This window comes from Scardinius erythrophthalmus, assembly GCF_964197995.2.
Source record: "Scardinius erythrophthalmus genome assembly, chromosome: 11".
Lineage (NCBI taxonomy): Eukaryota > Metazoa > Chordata > Actinopteri > Cypriniformes > Leuciscidae > Scardinius > Scardinius erythrophthalmus.
In genome coordinates, this window is record NC_138231.1 from 31,753,746 (window position 1) to 31,768,938 (window position 15,193).

Consider the following 15,193-nt stretch of genomic DNA (forward strand, 5'->3'; position numbering starts at 1 on the left):
TTATATTTAGATATATAGCATCATATTTAGATTGTGGCATGAAAGGTTGGGGCGATGAGCATTGTAGCGGATTACAGACATGTTGAGCGCATGAATGCAGTGATCTCGTCATTGTAACTCGATTTCTGCACTTTCATGAATGCTATTATATCTAACAGTGCAAACACGATGTAAATAAGAGATTCATTGTTGATTATATCAGGAGTTTCACTGATAAACTCGCACTGTTTGATTGACAGCTCCAGCAATTATAAAGGGAGCGTTCTTTGATTGCTTTCTATATATAATTTAATGATAGGTCACCTATAGATAGTTACATTCCATAATGAGCCATTCTCTGGACTTGGTTACAATGAAATCAAGGAAGTTTTCAGTTTTGAAACTTACAGGATATTTTTATAGTATGATGACCTCTTATGTCCAGAGCTCAAGGAAAATTTGATTTCTCAAATTCATGACCCCTTTAAACAATCTATTGCTATATAGTCTAAATAAAAAAATGTGACGTGACTTTACTGAAGTGCCAAATTTCAGAGCTGCTGCAAACATCCACATCACTATGATCAGATGCTTTTTTTAAAGGGGGGGTGAAATGCTCATTTTCACTCAATCTCCTGTTAATCTTGAGTACCTATAGAGTAGTATTGCATCCTTCATATCTCCAAAAAGTCTTTAGTTTTATTATATTTATAAAAGAAAGATAGGCTGTACTGAGTCTTTCCGGAAAAAAACGAGCGGCTGGAGGCGGGCCGTGTGGGCGAAGCTAAAGCTGTGCTAACGCGCCGAGCTAACAACACACAGAGACATTTGAAGCAGTTTTACTCACCGCCCGGTTCCAACGCACGACCGCGAACCTTTATCATTGCGACTGCTCGATCCTTAAGCATTAGACGATCTGCAAATCCGTCGATCTGGGCTTTGTTTATAAAACAAGCATCGTCGAAATGCAGGAAACAAACAAAAACACTTGCACAACTCCGTTGATGCTCTGTAAAAATAAACTCCATCCACTGGTCCCTTAATGCTGTTTTTTTTGGTAATCTGTGCAGGGTTGTCTTGCCCTGGCAACCAAAAACACACTTTGGTGACATTTCGCTCTCTCGCTCTGGTCAGTCAATGTCTCTGCTCTGGTCTACGTGTGCGCGCGCGCTGTTCCGGGAGAAGTGCCCTTAGGACCCATATAAGGAAATTCCGCTACATCTGACGTCACACATGCCCATACTCGAAAAAAACTTTCCGAAACTTGTGACAAACCGGAAGGAGCATTTTTGGAACAAAAATACTCCTTCAAACGTACAACTTAATTTTTGAAACTTTGTCCATGTTTAGCATGGGAATCCAACTCTTTAACAGTGTTAAAAACTCAGAATGCATGAAATAGCATTTCACCCCCCCTTTAACTCATGTTTTCTCACCACTGTCATTTTTGTTGTATTTATATTGTTATTGCAAGAGTGCAGCATATATTTACTTATTCATCTAAACATCACTCTCAGCAGTGAGGGCGGGGTTGGGGTGTTCACTGACAGTATACCTGTGGTCACGTATTTCGAACATCTTTTTACCCCTAAGCGAAGAATGAAAAGAACTTCACCATGAGTATATCGGGGCCTTTAGGTGCAAATGTTATAAATATGAAAGGTATTTGTCTCTCACTCTCTTTGTATGTTATCTTTTTATGCAGCCCGGAGTCACTGGAAGTGCATGGTTCCTTTAGCTGGCTGGGCCAGACCCAATATAAGTTACAACTCCAAGCTCAAGAGGTGTACATGCTTTCCTTGAAAGCCTGTTTCTTCCAGGCTGGAGTTTATAATTTGGGTACACCTCGTGTCTTCGCCAAGTTGGCACAGACCAGCGCTATGTGTGAGACCAGCCAGCAGAGCGCCATGCCTGCACTTATTATCATCAACAGCGTTTGAGGTAACTCCACAATGTTTCCCTGTTCTCGGCCCACCTAAATAAATGAAACGGACCGGAGTCCAAGATTTTTTTTTACTTCTTGCTAAAACAAAATCTAATTGAGAGAGATAAGTAATTAAAAAAACTTGAACACAAATATTTCAACTTAACACTGCATCTGATGTGCTTGCCATGGTGAGCTAAACACAAACAGACTCTAGATGTTTTGTCTTAAATGCACCTGAAGTGTGACTGGATCTGTTTTTTTTTTTGTTTTTTTCCCATGTTAATTTATCTCTCATGTCAGTCCATGTATTATTTTGAAGATTTTTGCTTGTTTTATTAAATATTTTTGTTTTTAGAACTATATATTTTTCAAGATCCCAAACATGTGGTAATGTAAATGGCTATGCATCTCTGCCTCGTACTGCCCTACTGGATGTTTCATGGTTGCCCACTGTGATCTGTTGCCTCAGTAACATAAAAACATCTCCAGTGCTATCTTGAAACCAGAAGATGAAACACTGTAACCGGTTGATAACTTTGCAACTGCTGAAAGGCAGAATCCAGTCAGTCTGCAAATGTGGAGTTAAGTGGAACTCAACATCACCTTATGAGAAGCCAGTGGAATTGGCGAAGTCCAATGTGGAGCCATCTTAATGTTCGTAACCCAGTAAGGAATTGGCAGAATCCATGTTGCCCAGTCAAACAGCAGAGACTTTTAAGGACCTGTAAGAACACCAAGAGGGTAAAAGTCACCGTTTGAGAGCATATTTGTGTTTGTGCATCTTTGTGTGGGTGGGCTGTGCTGTTTTCTCAAGAAATTTTTAATTTTCTACAAACCAATCATCTTCTCCCACCACCTCAGCTTTCATTTTCATCTCCACTACTATGATCAAACTGTTATTTAAATGTATCTACATGACTGCTTTTCTGGAGAGAAAAAAAAATGATGTATTATATTTATAACAAATTACTGTACATAGAATAAAATGTAACCAATAACCAAGATCCTGGCTGCCTGTTGCGTCCTTAGGTGTTTTTAGTTTTTGCTTTAGAAATGTAATTTACTATATTGATTTGGCAAGTACCATTTACCAAGCACAACATGCAAGGTTGTTCTCTAATATGCAATCCCTGGGAAGCATGTAATTGAACGTGGTGGTAAATTGATAAATGCGAGGCTTTTGATTTGTTTTTAATAAGAGTATTTTTCTTTTTTCTGCCTGGCTATCAGCTTCTTGAATTTTTAACAAGTTACACAAAACTGAGCTTCAAAATCGTGCCAGAAATGCTTCTCGTGACTAAAATCATTCAGCACGGCTGGTTCTGTCAGTGGTATTGTGCTTTTATTTCCTGTATGTAAGGCTGGACAGCTGAACTGAACCTCTAGGTATGTCTAAAATGTTTTGCATTTTGTCCCTGAAACAAACAAACTAGCTGGAAAAATCTACATGCTTGAACATCATTCTGTGGAAAATGGCAGCTGAAACATCAGTGAAAGGAATGTGACAAATTTCAGAGCAATAGACATAAGTGTGCCCACATATTTGATTGATTATTTATTTTTTCTATCAATTTTGATTTGATCATACTTTGTTATAGCACAAATGACTATTTTATCTCTGAACTTTTTTTCATGCACTTAAATTAGCATACAAATTAGATGTGTTCCCATCTGTAGCAAATACAGGTATAGCATATTTGGTTTTCTCTGTATGCTAATGTCTGTTTTATATTGGTTTTTATAGTTCCAAAAAGTCCAAATGCATTTCCCTGCCTTTTAATATTGGAAATTGACTCCTCCATACATTTGAATCATAATTTTCTGCAGATTCTTTCCGTAAGATGTTCAGGTAAATTGTCAACGGTAACGACGCTGGAAGGAAGGTTTGTTCAGCCCGGTGATGCTCCGTCACCGAGTACACGCTTCCCGCCGCTGCATCCACGCGCTTCAGATTGAACGAGCGCTCACGTGCAATTTAATGTGCGCGCGCTCTCGTTTGAGGAAACGCTGCACAGTTAGTGATTTTTTTTTTTTTTTTTTTGTACGTTGGTGTAGCTTAACAAAGTCGCCAAACGTAATTGAAAGCCCGCCTGTCTTATTTGAACTCATAATTCTGTGTATTTTAAATACAGCAACTTTTTAGACCCTTTAACCTCAAAAGTAAATTTTGTTTACAAATGGTGCGTGGGATTAAATAGTTTAAAGCTAATCTCTGAATATCCAGATGAAGGCTTACCGATATATTTTATTAATTAGATGCACATTTTTCCTCCTTTGTTTTCTTCTTCCTTCCCCTTCCTTTTTGTTGCGTTTCGTTCTTTCCTCTTCTGTCCCTTCCTCCTTTTTCATCTCCTTCCTTTTCATCTCTGTTAGTGTCTTTCCGTTGCTTTCCATGCCTTCTCTTTTCTTCTTTATTGTTTGCTTATTGTAATTATTCATACATTCAGTTTAAACAAAAAAAAGCGCACTAATAATTTTGCACTTGAACGGGAATGGTGAACCTGCTGTCCCAGTAAAACCCAGTGAGTGCGTGTAAAGGCACGAGAGGCTGCTGTCGTCAAATGTGATATGTGTATTTCCAAACCGTAGTGGTGGGGCCATTCACAACTCACTGTGAATCACTCGGGATCACCTGCACGTGCATTTGCGCGCACACAGTCTTGCGCAAAAACTCATCTGATCACCGGAAGGTCTGATGTCGCTTTTGGTCTCCCACGCGCATCCACACGACTGCGCGTGCCACCGCGATGTGGGTCCGAACTGAGGAGCTTTGACGAATGATCACGAATAAAGCGGATGAATCCCTTCGGCTTCCCGAGGAGAGGCGAGGCTGACGGCTGTCACGGTAAGAGGGGGTGATGTTGAGTGGAAGAGAGCAGTCATGGTTCTTTGAAACCACTTTGCATTAAAGGAATTTGCCGAGTGATGACATCGAATAGGTCCCAGCAAGCAGGTGCATTTAGATAAATAGCGCGCAAAGGGAACAGGTGTGGAAGCGAGAGTTTGGTGCCGAGGCGCGCGCCCGGAACCCGAGGGTCTGCGATTATTCCGCTTTTCTCTTCAATTGTATGGTTTAGTGATGGCATTCTGCATGCATTTACCCCATACACTTGTTGATTGGTTGTAATCCAAAGTCATGTGGTGTTTTCCCAGGCTTTAGTTTTGGTCTTATTAGTGAATGAAAGAAGCTGAAGGCTTGTGCGCTTATTGGATGAGTGCTGCGCTTTCTCTTCGCACAGAGACCGGTCAGTGTTGTAACACATTTTTCTTAAACGTCTGTGTTATTTTGCACTGTATGTATCAAATTGTATTTTTTAAATCGCAAATTTTATAAATCCACAACTTTTCATAAAAGAGTGCTTTTACAATCGACCCCACTACTTTGGTGTTTGTAACACCAAATATACATGGACATTGCATGACTTTATTGTAGCAATCAAATGTACTTATTTCAAAATAATTATCACCTCCCTCATCAGCTCGTTGCATCATCAGCTAATTTCATTTTAATTCAAAATGATAAACTAGTTTTCTGTGATGGTAGGGTTAATATACAGTTCGTACAGTATAAAAACCATTATGTCTTTAAGAAGTCCCCACAAAACATGGAAACCTGCGTGTGTGTGCCTTTTTGTCTCATTTTGTACTATCTTAGTGTGTACATTAGACTGTACTTAATTTTAAGGCAACAATTTATTTTATTTTATTTTACTATCAACTTGGGTGTTTAAGTCATTTCAACTTAAACTAGATGTACCGCATCGCGGTATTGTATACATATTTTGTATACATATTTTGTATACATATTTTGTATACAAAATATGACCGCCGCTCAGGCCTGCACTGGCTTTCCACAAAAATAAATGACGTCGAGTAATTTGGCTGTATTGCGTGTTTATGTATATACCTAAAAAAAGTAATAGTATGTGCATGTCTGTCTGTGTGTGTGTGTGTATGTGTGTGTGTTTGTGTATGTGTGTGTCTGTGTGTGTGTGTGTGTGTGTGTGTGTGTGTCTGTGCGTGTGTGTATGTATGTGTGCGTACATGTGTGCGCGTGTGTGTTTGTGTGTGTGTGTCTGTGCATGTGGATTTGTATGTGTGTGTATGGGTGTGTGTCTGCGTGTGGATGTCAGTGTGTGTGCATGCTTGCGTTTGTTTGTATTCCTGCATGTGTGTGTGTGACAGTATCATCCTAAACCAGCAACCCTTCGCTCAAGAGCACCATCTACAGGCCGATGAGTGTACAGTCACTAAATGTGCACATAAATGAATTTATTTTATACCCCCCATGGATGAAATTCTACAAAACTTAGCAGAGGATACCCCCAGAGGATGTCAAGTTAATCATACACATGAAATATGGTGCAGTTCTGAACATCTCCACTGAAGATAGGGGCGATTAAAGCAGAATAATATTGCATTTTAATTTTTTATGGGAGGGGCGCAAATCACAAATGAGTGATTATGGGCTAGGTTGATGTGGGCCCTTAAGAGCAACATACCATAAAAATTTATTCATCCTCGGTGCCACGGTTCAGGTAGTTATTTAGGAAAAACTGCATTTTTTTGGGTTTGGGGGGGCCCAGCGCGGGGGGGGGAGTGGCCCCCGGGGACCAAACGAAATTTTTCCTTAGAAGTCTAGTGGGGCTACATGCCCACCAAATTTCATGTTCCCCGGTGCTTCGGTGTCCCTGGTATCGTTGACGAAAAATTTACGGGGGCCCCAGCGCGGGGGGGGGGGAAGTGGCCCCCGGGGACCAAACGAAATTTTTCCGTAAAAGTCTAGTAGACCAACATACCATAAAAATTTCTTCATCCTCGGTGCCACGGTTCAGGTAGTTATTTAGGAAAAACTGCATTTTTTTGGGGTTGGGGGGGCCCAGCGCGGGGGGGGAGTGGCCCCCGGGGACCAAACGAAATTTTTCCGTAGAAGTCTAGTGGGGCTACATGCCCACCAAATTTCATGTTCCCCGGTGCTTCGGTGTCCCTGGTATCATTGACGAAAAATTTACGGGTGCCCCAGCGCGGGGGGGGGGAGTGGCCCCCGGGGACCAAACGAAATTTTTCCGTAAAAGTCTAGTAGACCAACATACCATAAAAATTTCTTCATCCTCGGTGCCACGGTTCAGGTAGTTATTTAGGAAAAACAGCATTTTTTTGGGTTTGGGGGGGCCCAGCGCGGGGGGGGGAGTGGCCCCCGGGGACCAAACGAAATTTTTCCGTAGAAGTCTAATGGGGCTACATGCCCACCAAATTTCATGTTCCCCGGTGTTTCGGTGTCCCTGGTATCGTTGACGAAAAATTTACGGGGGCCCCAGCGCGGGGGGGGGGGAAGTGGCCCCCGGGGACCAAACGAAATTTTTCCGTAAAAGTCTAGTAGACCAACATACCATAAAAATTTCTTCATCCCCGGTGCCACGGTTCAGGTAGTTATTCAGGAAAAACTGCATTTTTTTGGGTTTGGGGGGGCCCAGCGCGGGGGGGGGAGTGGCCCCCGGGGACCAAACGAAATTTTTCCTTAGAAGTCTAGTGGGGCTACATGCCCACCAAATTTCATGTTCCCCCGGTGCTTCGGTGTCCCTGGTATCGTTGACGAAAAATTTACGGGGGCCCCAGCGCGGGTGGGGGAAGTGGCCCCTGGGGACCAAATGAAATTTTTCCGTAAAAGTCTAGTAGACCAACATACCATAAACATTTCTTCATCCTCGGTGCCACGGTTCAGGTAGTTATTTAGGAAAAACTGCATTTTTTTGGGTTTGGGGGGGCCCAGCGCGGGGGGGGAGTGGCCCCCGGGGACCAAACGAAATTTTTCCTTAGAAGTCTAGTGGGGCTACATGCCCACCAAATTTCATGTTCCCCGGTGCTTCGGTGTCCCTGGTATCGTTGACGAAAAATTTACGGGGGCCCCAGCGCGGGGGGGGGGGGGGGGAAGTGGCCCCCGGGGACCAAACGAAATTTTTCCGTAAAAGTCTAGTAGACCAACATACCATAAAAATTTCTTCATCCTCGGTGCCACGGTTCAGGTAGTTATTTAGGAAAAACTGCATTTTTTTGGGTTTGGGGGGGCCCAGCGCGGGGGGGGAAGGGCCCCCGGGGACTAAACGAAATTTTTCCTTAGAAGTCTAGTGGGGCTACATGCCCACCAAATTTCATGTTCCCCGGTGCTTCGGTGTCCCTGGTATCGTTGACGAAAAATTTACGGGGGCCCCAGCGCGGGGGGGGGAAGTGGCCCCCGGGGACCAAACGAAATTTTTCCATAAAAGTCTAGTAGACCAACATACCATAAAAATTTCTTCATCCTCGGTGCCACGGTTCAGGTAGTTATTTAGGAAAAACTGCATTTTTTTGGGTTTGGGGGGGCCCAGCGCGGGGGGGGAAGGGCCCCCGGGGACCAAACGCAATTTTTCCTTAGAAGTCTAGTGGGGCTACATGTCCACCAAATTTCATGTTCCCCGGTGCTTCGGTGTCCCTGGTATCGTTGACGAAAAATTTACGGGGGCCCCAGCGCGGGGGGGGAAGTGGCCCCCGGGGACCAAACGAAATTTTTCCGTAAAAGTCTAGTAGACCAACATACCATAAAAATTTCTTCATCCTCGGTGCCACGGTTCAGGTAGTTATTTAGGAAAAACTGCATTTTTTTTGGGTTTGGGGGGGCCCAGCGCGGGGGGGAGTGGCCCCCGGGGACCAAACGAAATTTTTCCTTAGAAGTCTAGTGGGGCTACATGCCCACCAAATTTCATGTTCCCCGGTGCTTCGGTGTCCCTGGTATCGTTGACGAAAAATTTACGGGGGCCCCAGCGCGGGGGGGGGGGGAAGTGGCCCCCGGGGACCAAACGAAATTTTTCCGTAAAAGTCTAGTAGACCAACATACCATAAAAATTTCTTCATCCTCGGTGCCACGGTTCAGGTAGTTATTTAGGAAAAACTGCATTTTTTTGGGTTTGGGGGGGCCCAGCGCGGGGGGGGAAGGGCCCCCGGGGACTAAACGAAATTTTTCCTTAGAAGTCTAGTGGGTCTACATGCCCACCAAATTTCATGTTCCCCGGTGCTTCGGTGTCCCTGGTATCGTTGACGAAAAATTTACGGGGGCCCCAGCGCGGGGGGGGGAAGTGGCCCCCGGGGACCAAACGAAATTTTTCCATAAAAGTCTAGTAGACCAACATACCATAAAAATTTCTTCATCCTCGGTGCCACGGTTCAGGTAGTTATTTAGGAAAAACTGCATTTTTTTGGGTTTGGGGGGGCCCAGCGCGGGGGGGGAAGGGCCCCCGGGGACCAAACTAAATTTTTCCTTAGAAGTCTAGTGGGGCTACATGCCCACCAAATTTCATGTTCCCCGGTGCTTCGGTGTCCCTGGTATCGTTGACGAAAAATTTACGGGGGCCCCAGCGCGGGGGGGGGGGGAAGTGGCCCCCGGGGACCAAACGAAATTTTTCCGTAAAAGTCTAGTAGACCAACATACCATAAAAATTTCTTCATCCTCGGTGCCACGGTTCAGGTAGTTATTTAGGAAAAACTGCATTTTTTTGGGTTTGGGGGGGCCCAGCGCGGGGGGGGAAGGGCCCCCGGGGACTAAACGAAATTTTTCCTTAGAAGTCTAGTGGGTCTACATGCCCACCAAATTTCATGTTCCCCGGTGCTTCGGTGTCCCTGGTATCGTTGACGAAAAATTTACGGGGGCCCCAGCGCGGGGGGGGGGAAGTGGCCCCCGGGGACCAAACGAAATTTTTCCATAAAAGTCTAGTAGACCAACATACCATAAAAATTTCTTCATCCTCGGTGCCACGGTTCAGGTAGTTATTTAGGAAAAACTGCATTTTTTTGGGTTTGGGGGGGCCCAGCGCGGGGGGGGAAGGGCCCCCGGGGACCAAACGAAATTTTTCCTTAGAAGTCTAGTGGGGCTACATGCCCACCAAATTTCATGTTCCCCGGTGCTTCGGTGTCCCTGGTATCGTTGACGAAAAATTTACGGGGGCCCCAGCGCGGGGGGGGGAAGTGGCCCCCGGGGACCAAACGAAATTTTTCCGTAAAAGTCTAGTAGACCAACATACCATAAAAATTTCTTCATCCTCGGTGCCACGGTTCAGGTAGTTATTTAGGAAAAACTGCATTTTTTTGGGTTTGGGGGGGCCCAGCGCGGGGGGGGAGTGGCCCCCGGGGACCAAACGAAATTTTTCCTTAGAAGTCTAGTGGGGCTACATGCCCACCAAATTTCATGTTCCCCGGTGCTTCGGTGTCCCTGGTATCGTTGACGAAAAATTTACGGGGGCCCCAGCGCGGGGGGGGGGGAAGTGGCCCCCGGGGACCAAACGAAATTTTTCCGTAAAAGTCTAGTAGACCAACATACCATAAAAATTTCTTCATCCTCGGTGCCACGGTTCAGGTAGTTATTTAGGAAAAACTGCATTTTTTTGGGGTTGGGGGGGCCCAGCGCGGGGGGGGAGTGGCCCCCGGGGACCAAACGAAATTTTTCCGTAGAAGTCTAGTGGGGCTACATGCCCACCCAATTTCATGTTCCCCGGTGCTTCGGTGTCCCTGGTATCGTTGACGAAAAATTCAGTAAGGTGACGAAAAAAAAAAAAAAAAAAACTTTGACAATCCCTATATGACCGCTTTCGCTAGCTACGCTAGCGGCGGTCATAATTAGGCTACATTAAACTGACTTTTTTAAAAAAAATGAGTTGGATATAATTTATTTAAAAAAATGGAAAATTGCTTAACTTATTTTGATGAGTTAATGCAATGTAAAAACACATGTTGTCAAAGATGCTAGATATGTACACTGTAAAAAATTTGTTGATTTAACTTAAAAAAAAGTAAGTTACTTGGTTGCCTTAAAAATTTGAGTTAATTGAAATTAAACAATTGAGTTAATGCAATGAAGGAGATTGGTTTAATCAATAGAAACTCAAAATATTATGTTATCTGAACCACATTAATTAAGTTGATTTGACAAAAGATAAAAAGTTGTGATTACAAATAATGAAAATATTTTTTTACAGTAATTAAAACCCTTAATGTCTGGTCAACCACTATATTTTCAAATCTAGATGAGAAGTGGGCATTAAATATTATAAATTAAACAAGATGTAACCAGTTACAGTATGTCATTTAAAATCCATTAACATATCAAATTGTAAGCCATGTTGTTTCTCACACAGAGACTTACATGTTCTACTGTCACCTCAGGGGGGTGAAGGTCATGTGTGATAGTGATTTCTCCCCATCTGTAGTTCATTTCCCACAACACTCCCTGCTAATAACCTTTTTTTGTTATTATTCACTCATATTAATATTTAAAATATTCCAGTAATCCAATACCTCCTATTTAATGCCTTTTCCTTTCAAATCTGAAGTTTTGCTAGTGTGTTTCCCACTGAAGTTCATTACTAACAGCCTTTAGCTGTGCCTGTGGTCTGAGCCTGGAGTCTGTCATCTCAGACTCAACACTCATAGATGAAGAGCCCTGGCAGGGATTCATCATGTAACGCTTTCTTTCCTCCTTCACCTGTCCCTGACTGCAGCCCTTCCTCCTATCAATATAGTAAATTGACAGGCATTCTTATGGTGATTTTAACAGGTCAGCATATTACTTAAGTATATTACTCCGATGAATACATGAGAGTGCCAGAAAGTGGGGCATATCAAAACAGACAGGAAAGCATATAATACTTAAAAGTAGGGTAGGTAGGAATTTTATAAAAAAAAACTTTTTTCCAAATTTGTTTAAACTTTCTATATATATATCAATACATAATTAAAATGTAAGTACTCTGAAAAAAAGGAGTATAAAAATCGAGTGACTCTAGACCGTTTAATCTGCATTAAACACAGCTCATTATTTCCATTCGGGACAAAACAATTGATTGGCTTAGGCGACTGTCACTCCTTCGCAACCATGGCAACCTCCCTTTTGCCACAGGATCTGCCCACTTGCGCGAACCTGTTTGATTTGAGGAATTCAAGAGGCACAGAACCTAGAAATAGCAAAACAATGGCAGAGAAAGAGCAATCAAAATTCACATTACCGGCATATGCAGTTAGCGAAGGCAAACAAGGCAAAAAAGGAAGACAGTACTAGAAAAGGTAATGAAAAAAAAGTATTTGGATAAACAAAGAAATAAAACGCCTGTCAATATCCTCGGACCCTAGTTGCACGGCCTCTTGCACGACCTCCTCTGCTTCGCCCTCGACCCCGGACCTGTCCTCGAGCTGACGATGCGGTAGGCTAATTGTCTCTGGAGTGTAACGTTAGTCCTCATCAGAGTCAACAATGTTTTCATCATGGAAACTCTTACTAGCAGAACACCATATATGTTATGAATCTTACACGAAATTCATCTTCATCACAGTGTAACTGATGGTAATGGAAAAACGTGTATCAATACAACCTGTTTTTAGCTTTGCCTTATAGATATAACTAGCTCGTTAGCGAATCAAAAAATATATATTTTAAACTTTACCAATATCAATATGCTAGCTTGATAGTGAGTACTAAAAGCCATCTTATTTGTTTATATTCATAATGATAAAGTTAGATTTTTTTATTACATGTGATTCTGACATGATGTCACTACATGCACTGCGCTCCTTCCTCTCTACTCGTCTCAGGTAAATAAATGTGTCTTCCAGCTCAGCGGTCGGAGTCGTGCGTTCATGTGTTTTGGGGGCGTGGCTTTGGAAGGAGCTCAGAAGGGAGGGGGTGGAGTGAATGGAAATAATGAGCTGTGTTTACAACAGTCGTGAGAGGTCTACAGACACTCGATTTTTATACTCTTTTTCAGAGTACTTACATTTTAATTATGTATTGATATATAAATAAAGTTTAAACAAATTTGGAAAAGAAGTTTTTTTAGACAATTCCTACCTACCCTACCTTTAATGCAATCCGTTTGTGATTATAATCAGGAATGTTTATGGTATTTTGGCTGTCTTGTAAATCTAAAAAAAAAAAAAAAAAAAACTTTCTGTACCTGTTAATAATATAGGCTACTTAAATCAAGCTTTGAAAGTCACACAATGATTGACACTTACAGTAAGCTTTTTGTTGGGTTTTGTAGTTCACTCAAACAAGGGTCTTCAATCTTTCAGAACAAGGCAGAGAATAGAGACCAAAATTGAGCGGTGGAACAAGTGCTGGATTAGTTTGAGGTCAATCAGCGATTGGCAGAGCCCATGAAATACAGCGTTTGACCTGCTGAAAACAGAAATGACTCTTTGGAGATTTCCCCTACAATAAAAACTGCAGGCGAAGAAATCAAGACGTAATTTTACTCTTGTCCTATACAGTAATTAACAATTTATTTTTCATTTTACAGTGCAGTTGTACTAGTAATATGTTTTTGTCTTAGAGTTAATAATAATAAAAATACTATTATTATCAGAGTGGAATAAAGTTACAATAGATTTGTTGGGATAGATGGGTGAAATGTGTTCAAAATATTTGAAAGCTTAATGCATTATGAAGCCTGTAAATTGTTTACATAAATCTATACTCTGAGTTATTTGTTAAATATTTAGTTAAATGACTTAAAACAGTTATTTCCTGTTTTTTCTGTTAATTTGATATCTTTACATTCAAATTTCAATGATGACATTTCAGTCAAATCAGATCCTAAAACCAGTGTGAATGTGACGTGGACCTAAAAAGCTCAGGCAAAAGTCAATGCAAAGACGTTTTTCTTTTTACTGTTCAATTTGATCACTGAAAAGGCTCTCTGGTAATACTTAATAAGGTTCATTAGTTAACAATGAGCAATACATTTGTTACAGTATTTATTAATATTTGTTAATGTTAGTTAATAAAAATACAGCTGTTCATTGTATGTTCATGTTAGTTCACAGTGCATTAAGAAATATAACCTTTGATTGTAATAACGTATTAGTAAGTGTTGAAATTAATATTAACTAAGATTTATAAATGCTGAAGAAGTATTGTTCATTCATAGTTCATGTTAACTAAGGTAGTTAACTAATGTAAAGTGTTACCGGGTCTCTTAAAGGAACACTCCACCGTTTTTTGAAAAAGGGCTTATTCACCTTCTTTCCTACATTTAGATAGGTGGGCAAATGCATTTTTGTCTCAGTGCATGCATTGTTTTAGTTTGACAGGGTCGGCGCTAGCTTAGCTTAGCATAATGAATGGAATCCTTTGTTGCCAGCTAGCATGTCCTGAATAAAAGTGATATAAAATATTTAAAAAACCACCTATTTACTTCTTGTGGCCTGCGTATTCACAAGTACAAATAGTGATGCAGATTAACACTAGGCGATTTCCTAGGCAGATATTGACTTATATATTAAGGACTATATTAGGGGGAAGCACTGCTACTTGGGCGTGATATCTCTGCGCCCAAGTAGCAGTGCTTCACCTGTGCTTCCCCCTAATATAGTCTCAAGTCAATATCTGCCTATAGAAATCGCCTAGTGTTAATCTGCATCGCTATTTGTACTTGTTGTGAATACGCAGGCCACAAGAAGTAATTAGGTGTTTTTTGTTTTTTTTTTTATATCACTTTTACTCAGGACATGCTAGCTGGCAACAAAGGATTCCATTCATTATGCTAAGCTAAGCTAGCTCGACCCTGTCAAACTAAAACAATGCATGCACTGAGACAAAAATGCATTTGCCCACCTATCTAAATGTAGGAAAGAAGATGAATAAGCCCTATTTCAAAAAAACGGTGGAGTGTTCCTTTAAATTTGCCCTCAAAGTGCACCAGAACCAATGCATTTAAAATAAATTTTTTTACGGGACCCCCTAGAGGGTCTGAAGTCCCCCCAGCATAGTCACATCCAGTGGGAAATGCCAGTTTATGCCACTTATCTAAATATTTGATCGATCTCAATGCTGTGGTTGATATCATATGACTTTCACAAGACTTGTTACTTATATTTACCACTTGTTTTTCCTCATTAATGAGCTTTGAGAATATCTTTAGAACTGTTGAATTCAGGAAGATGTGAGGTGGACTTTTCTCAGTCTATACGTGACAACGGTGGAAACACAAATGACAAAACCACCCTTTTTTCTTGGAATCGACCATAAATCCAGATGGATTTTGAATCATTGCGGCTGACTGGCTCAAATGCATGCCCTGAGAGTGGTTTGGAATACATATAGATTGAGTTATGAATGCATATCTGGAGACATGAAGACTTTTTGTCCAGGCCAGAACAATCTGATGGAGACAGCCCCGTGGTCCCTCCTTTTATTAAATCACAGACTGAGACCCCAGTCCCCAGACCTTTCTTTTGTGAACGGCACTGCATTCGTATATTCATGAG

The 15,193-nt window shown here is 41.8% G+C and overlaps 1 protein-coding gene across 4 annotated transcripts in view; it reads left to right on the forward strand.

Moving 5' to 3' along the window:
- trappc8 (trafficking protein particle complex subunit 8) overlaps window positions 1-2,910 on the forward strand; it is an 80,508-nt gene extending 77,598 nt beyond the window's left edge. For all 4 annotated transcript variants that reach the window (XM_081378672.1, XM_081378670.1, XM_081378671.1 and 1 more), the window contains one exon: window positions 1,685-2,910. In XM_081378672.1, the coding sequence (XP_081234798.1) occupies window positions 1,685-1,919 (235 nt within the window). In that variant the 3' untranslated portion in view covers window positions 1,920-2,910. The remainder of the gene's footprint in view (window positions 1-1,684) is intronic.
- Window positions 2,911-15,193: the final 12,283 nt, after the last annotated feature.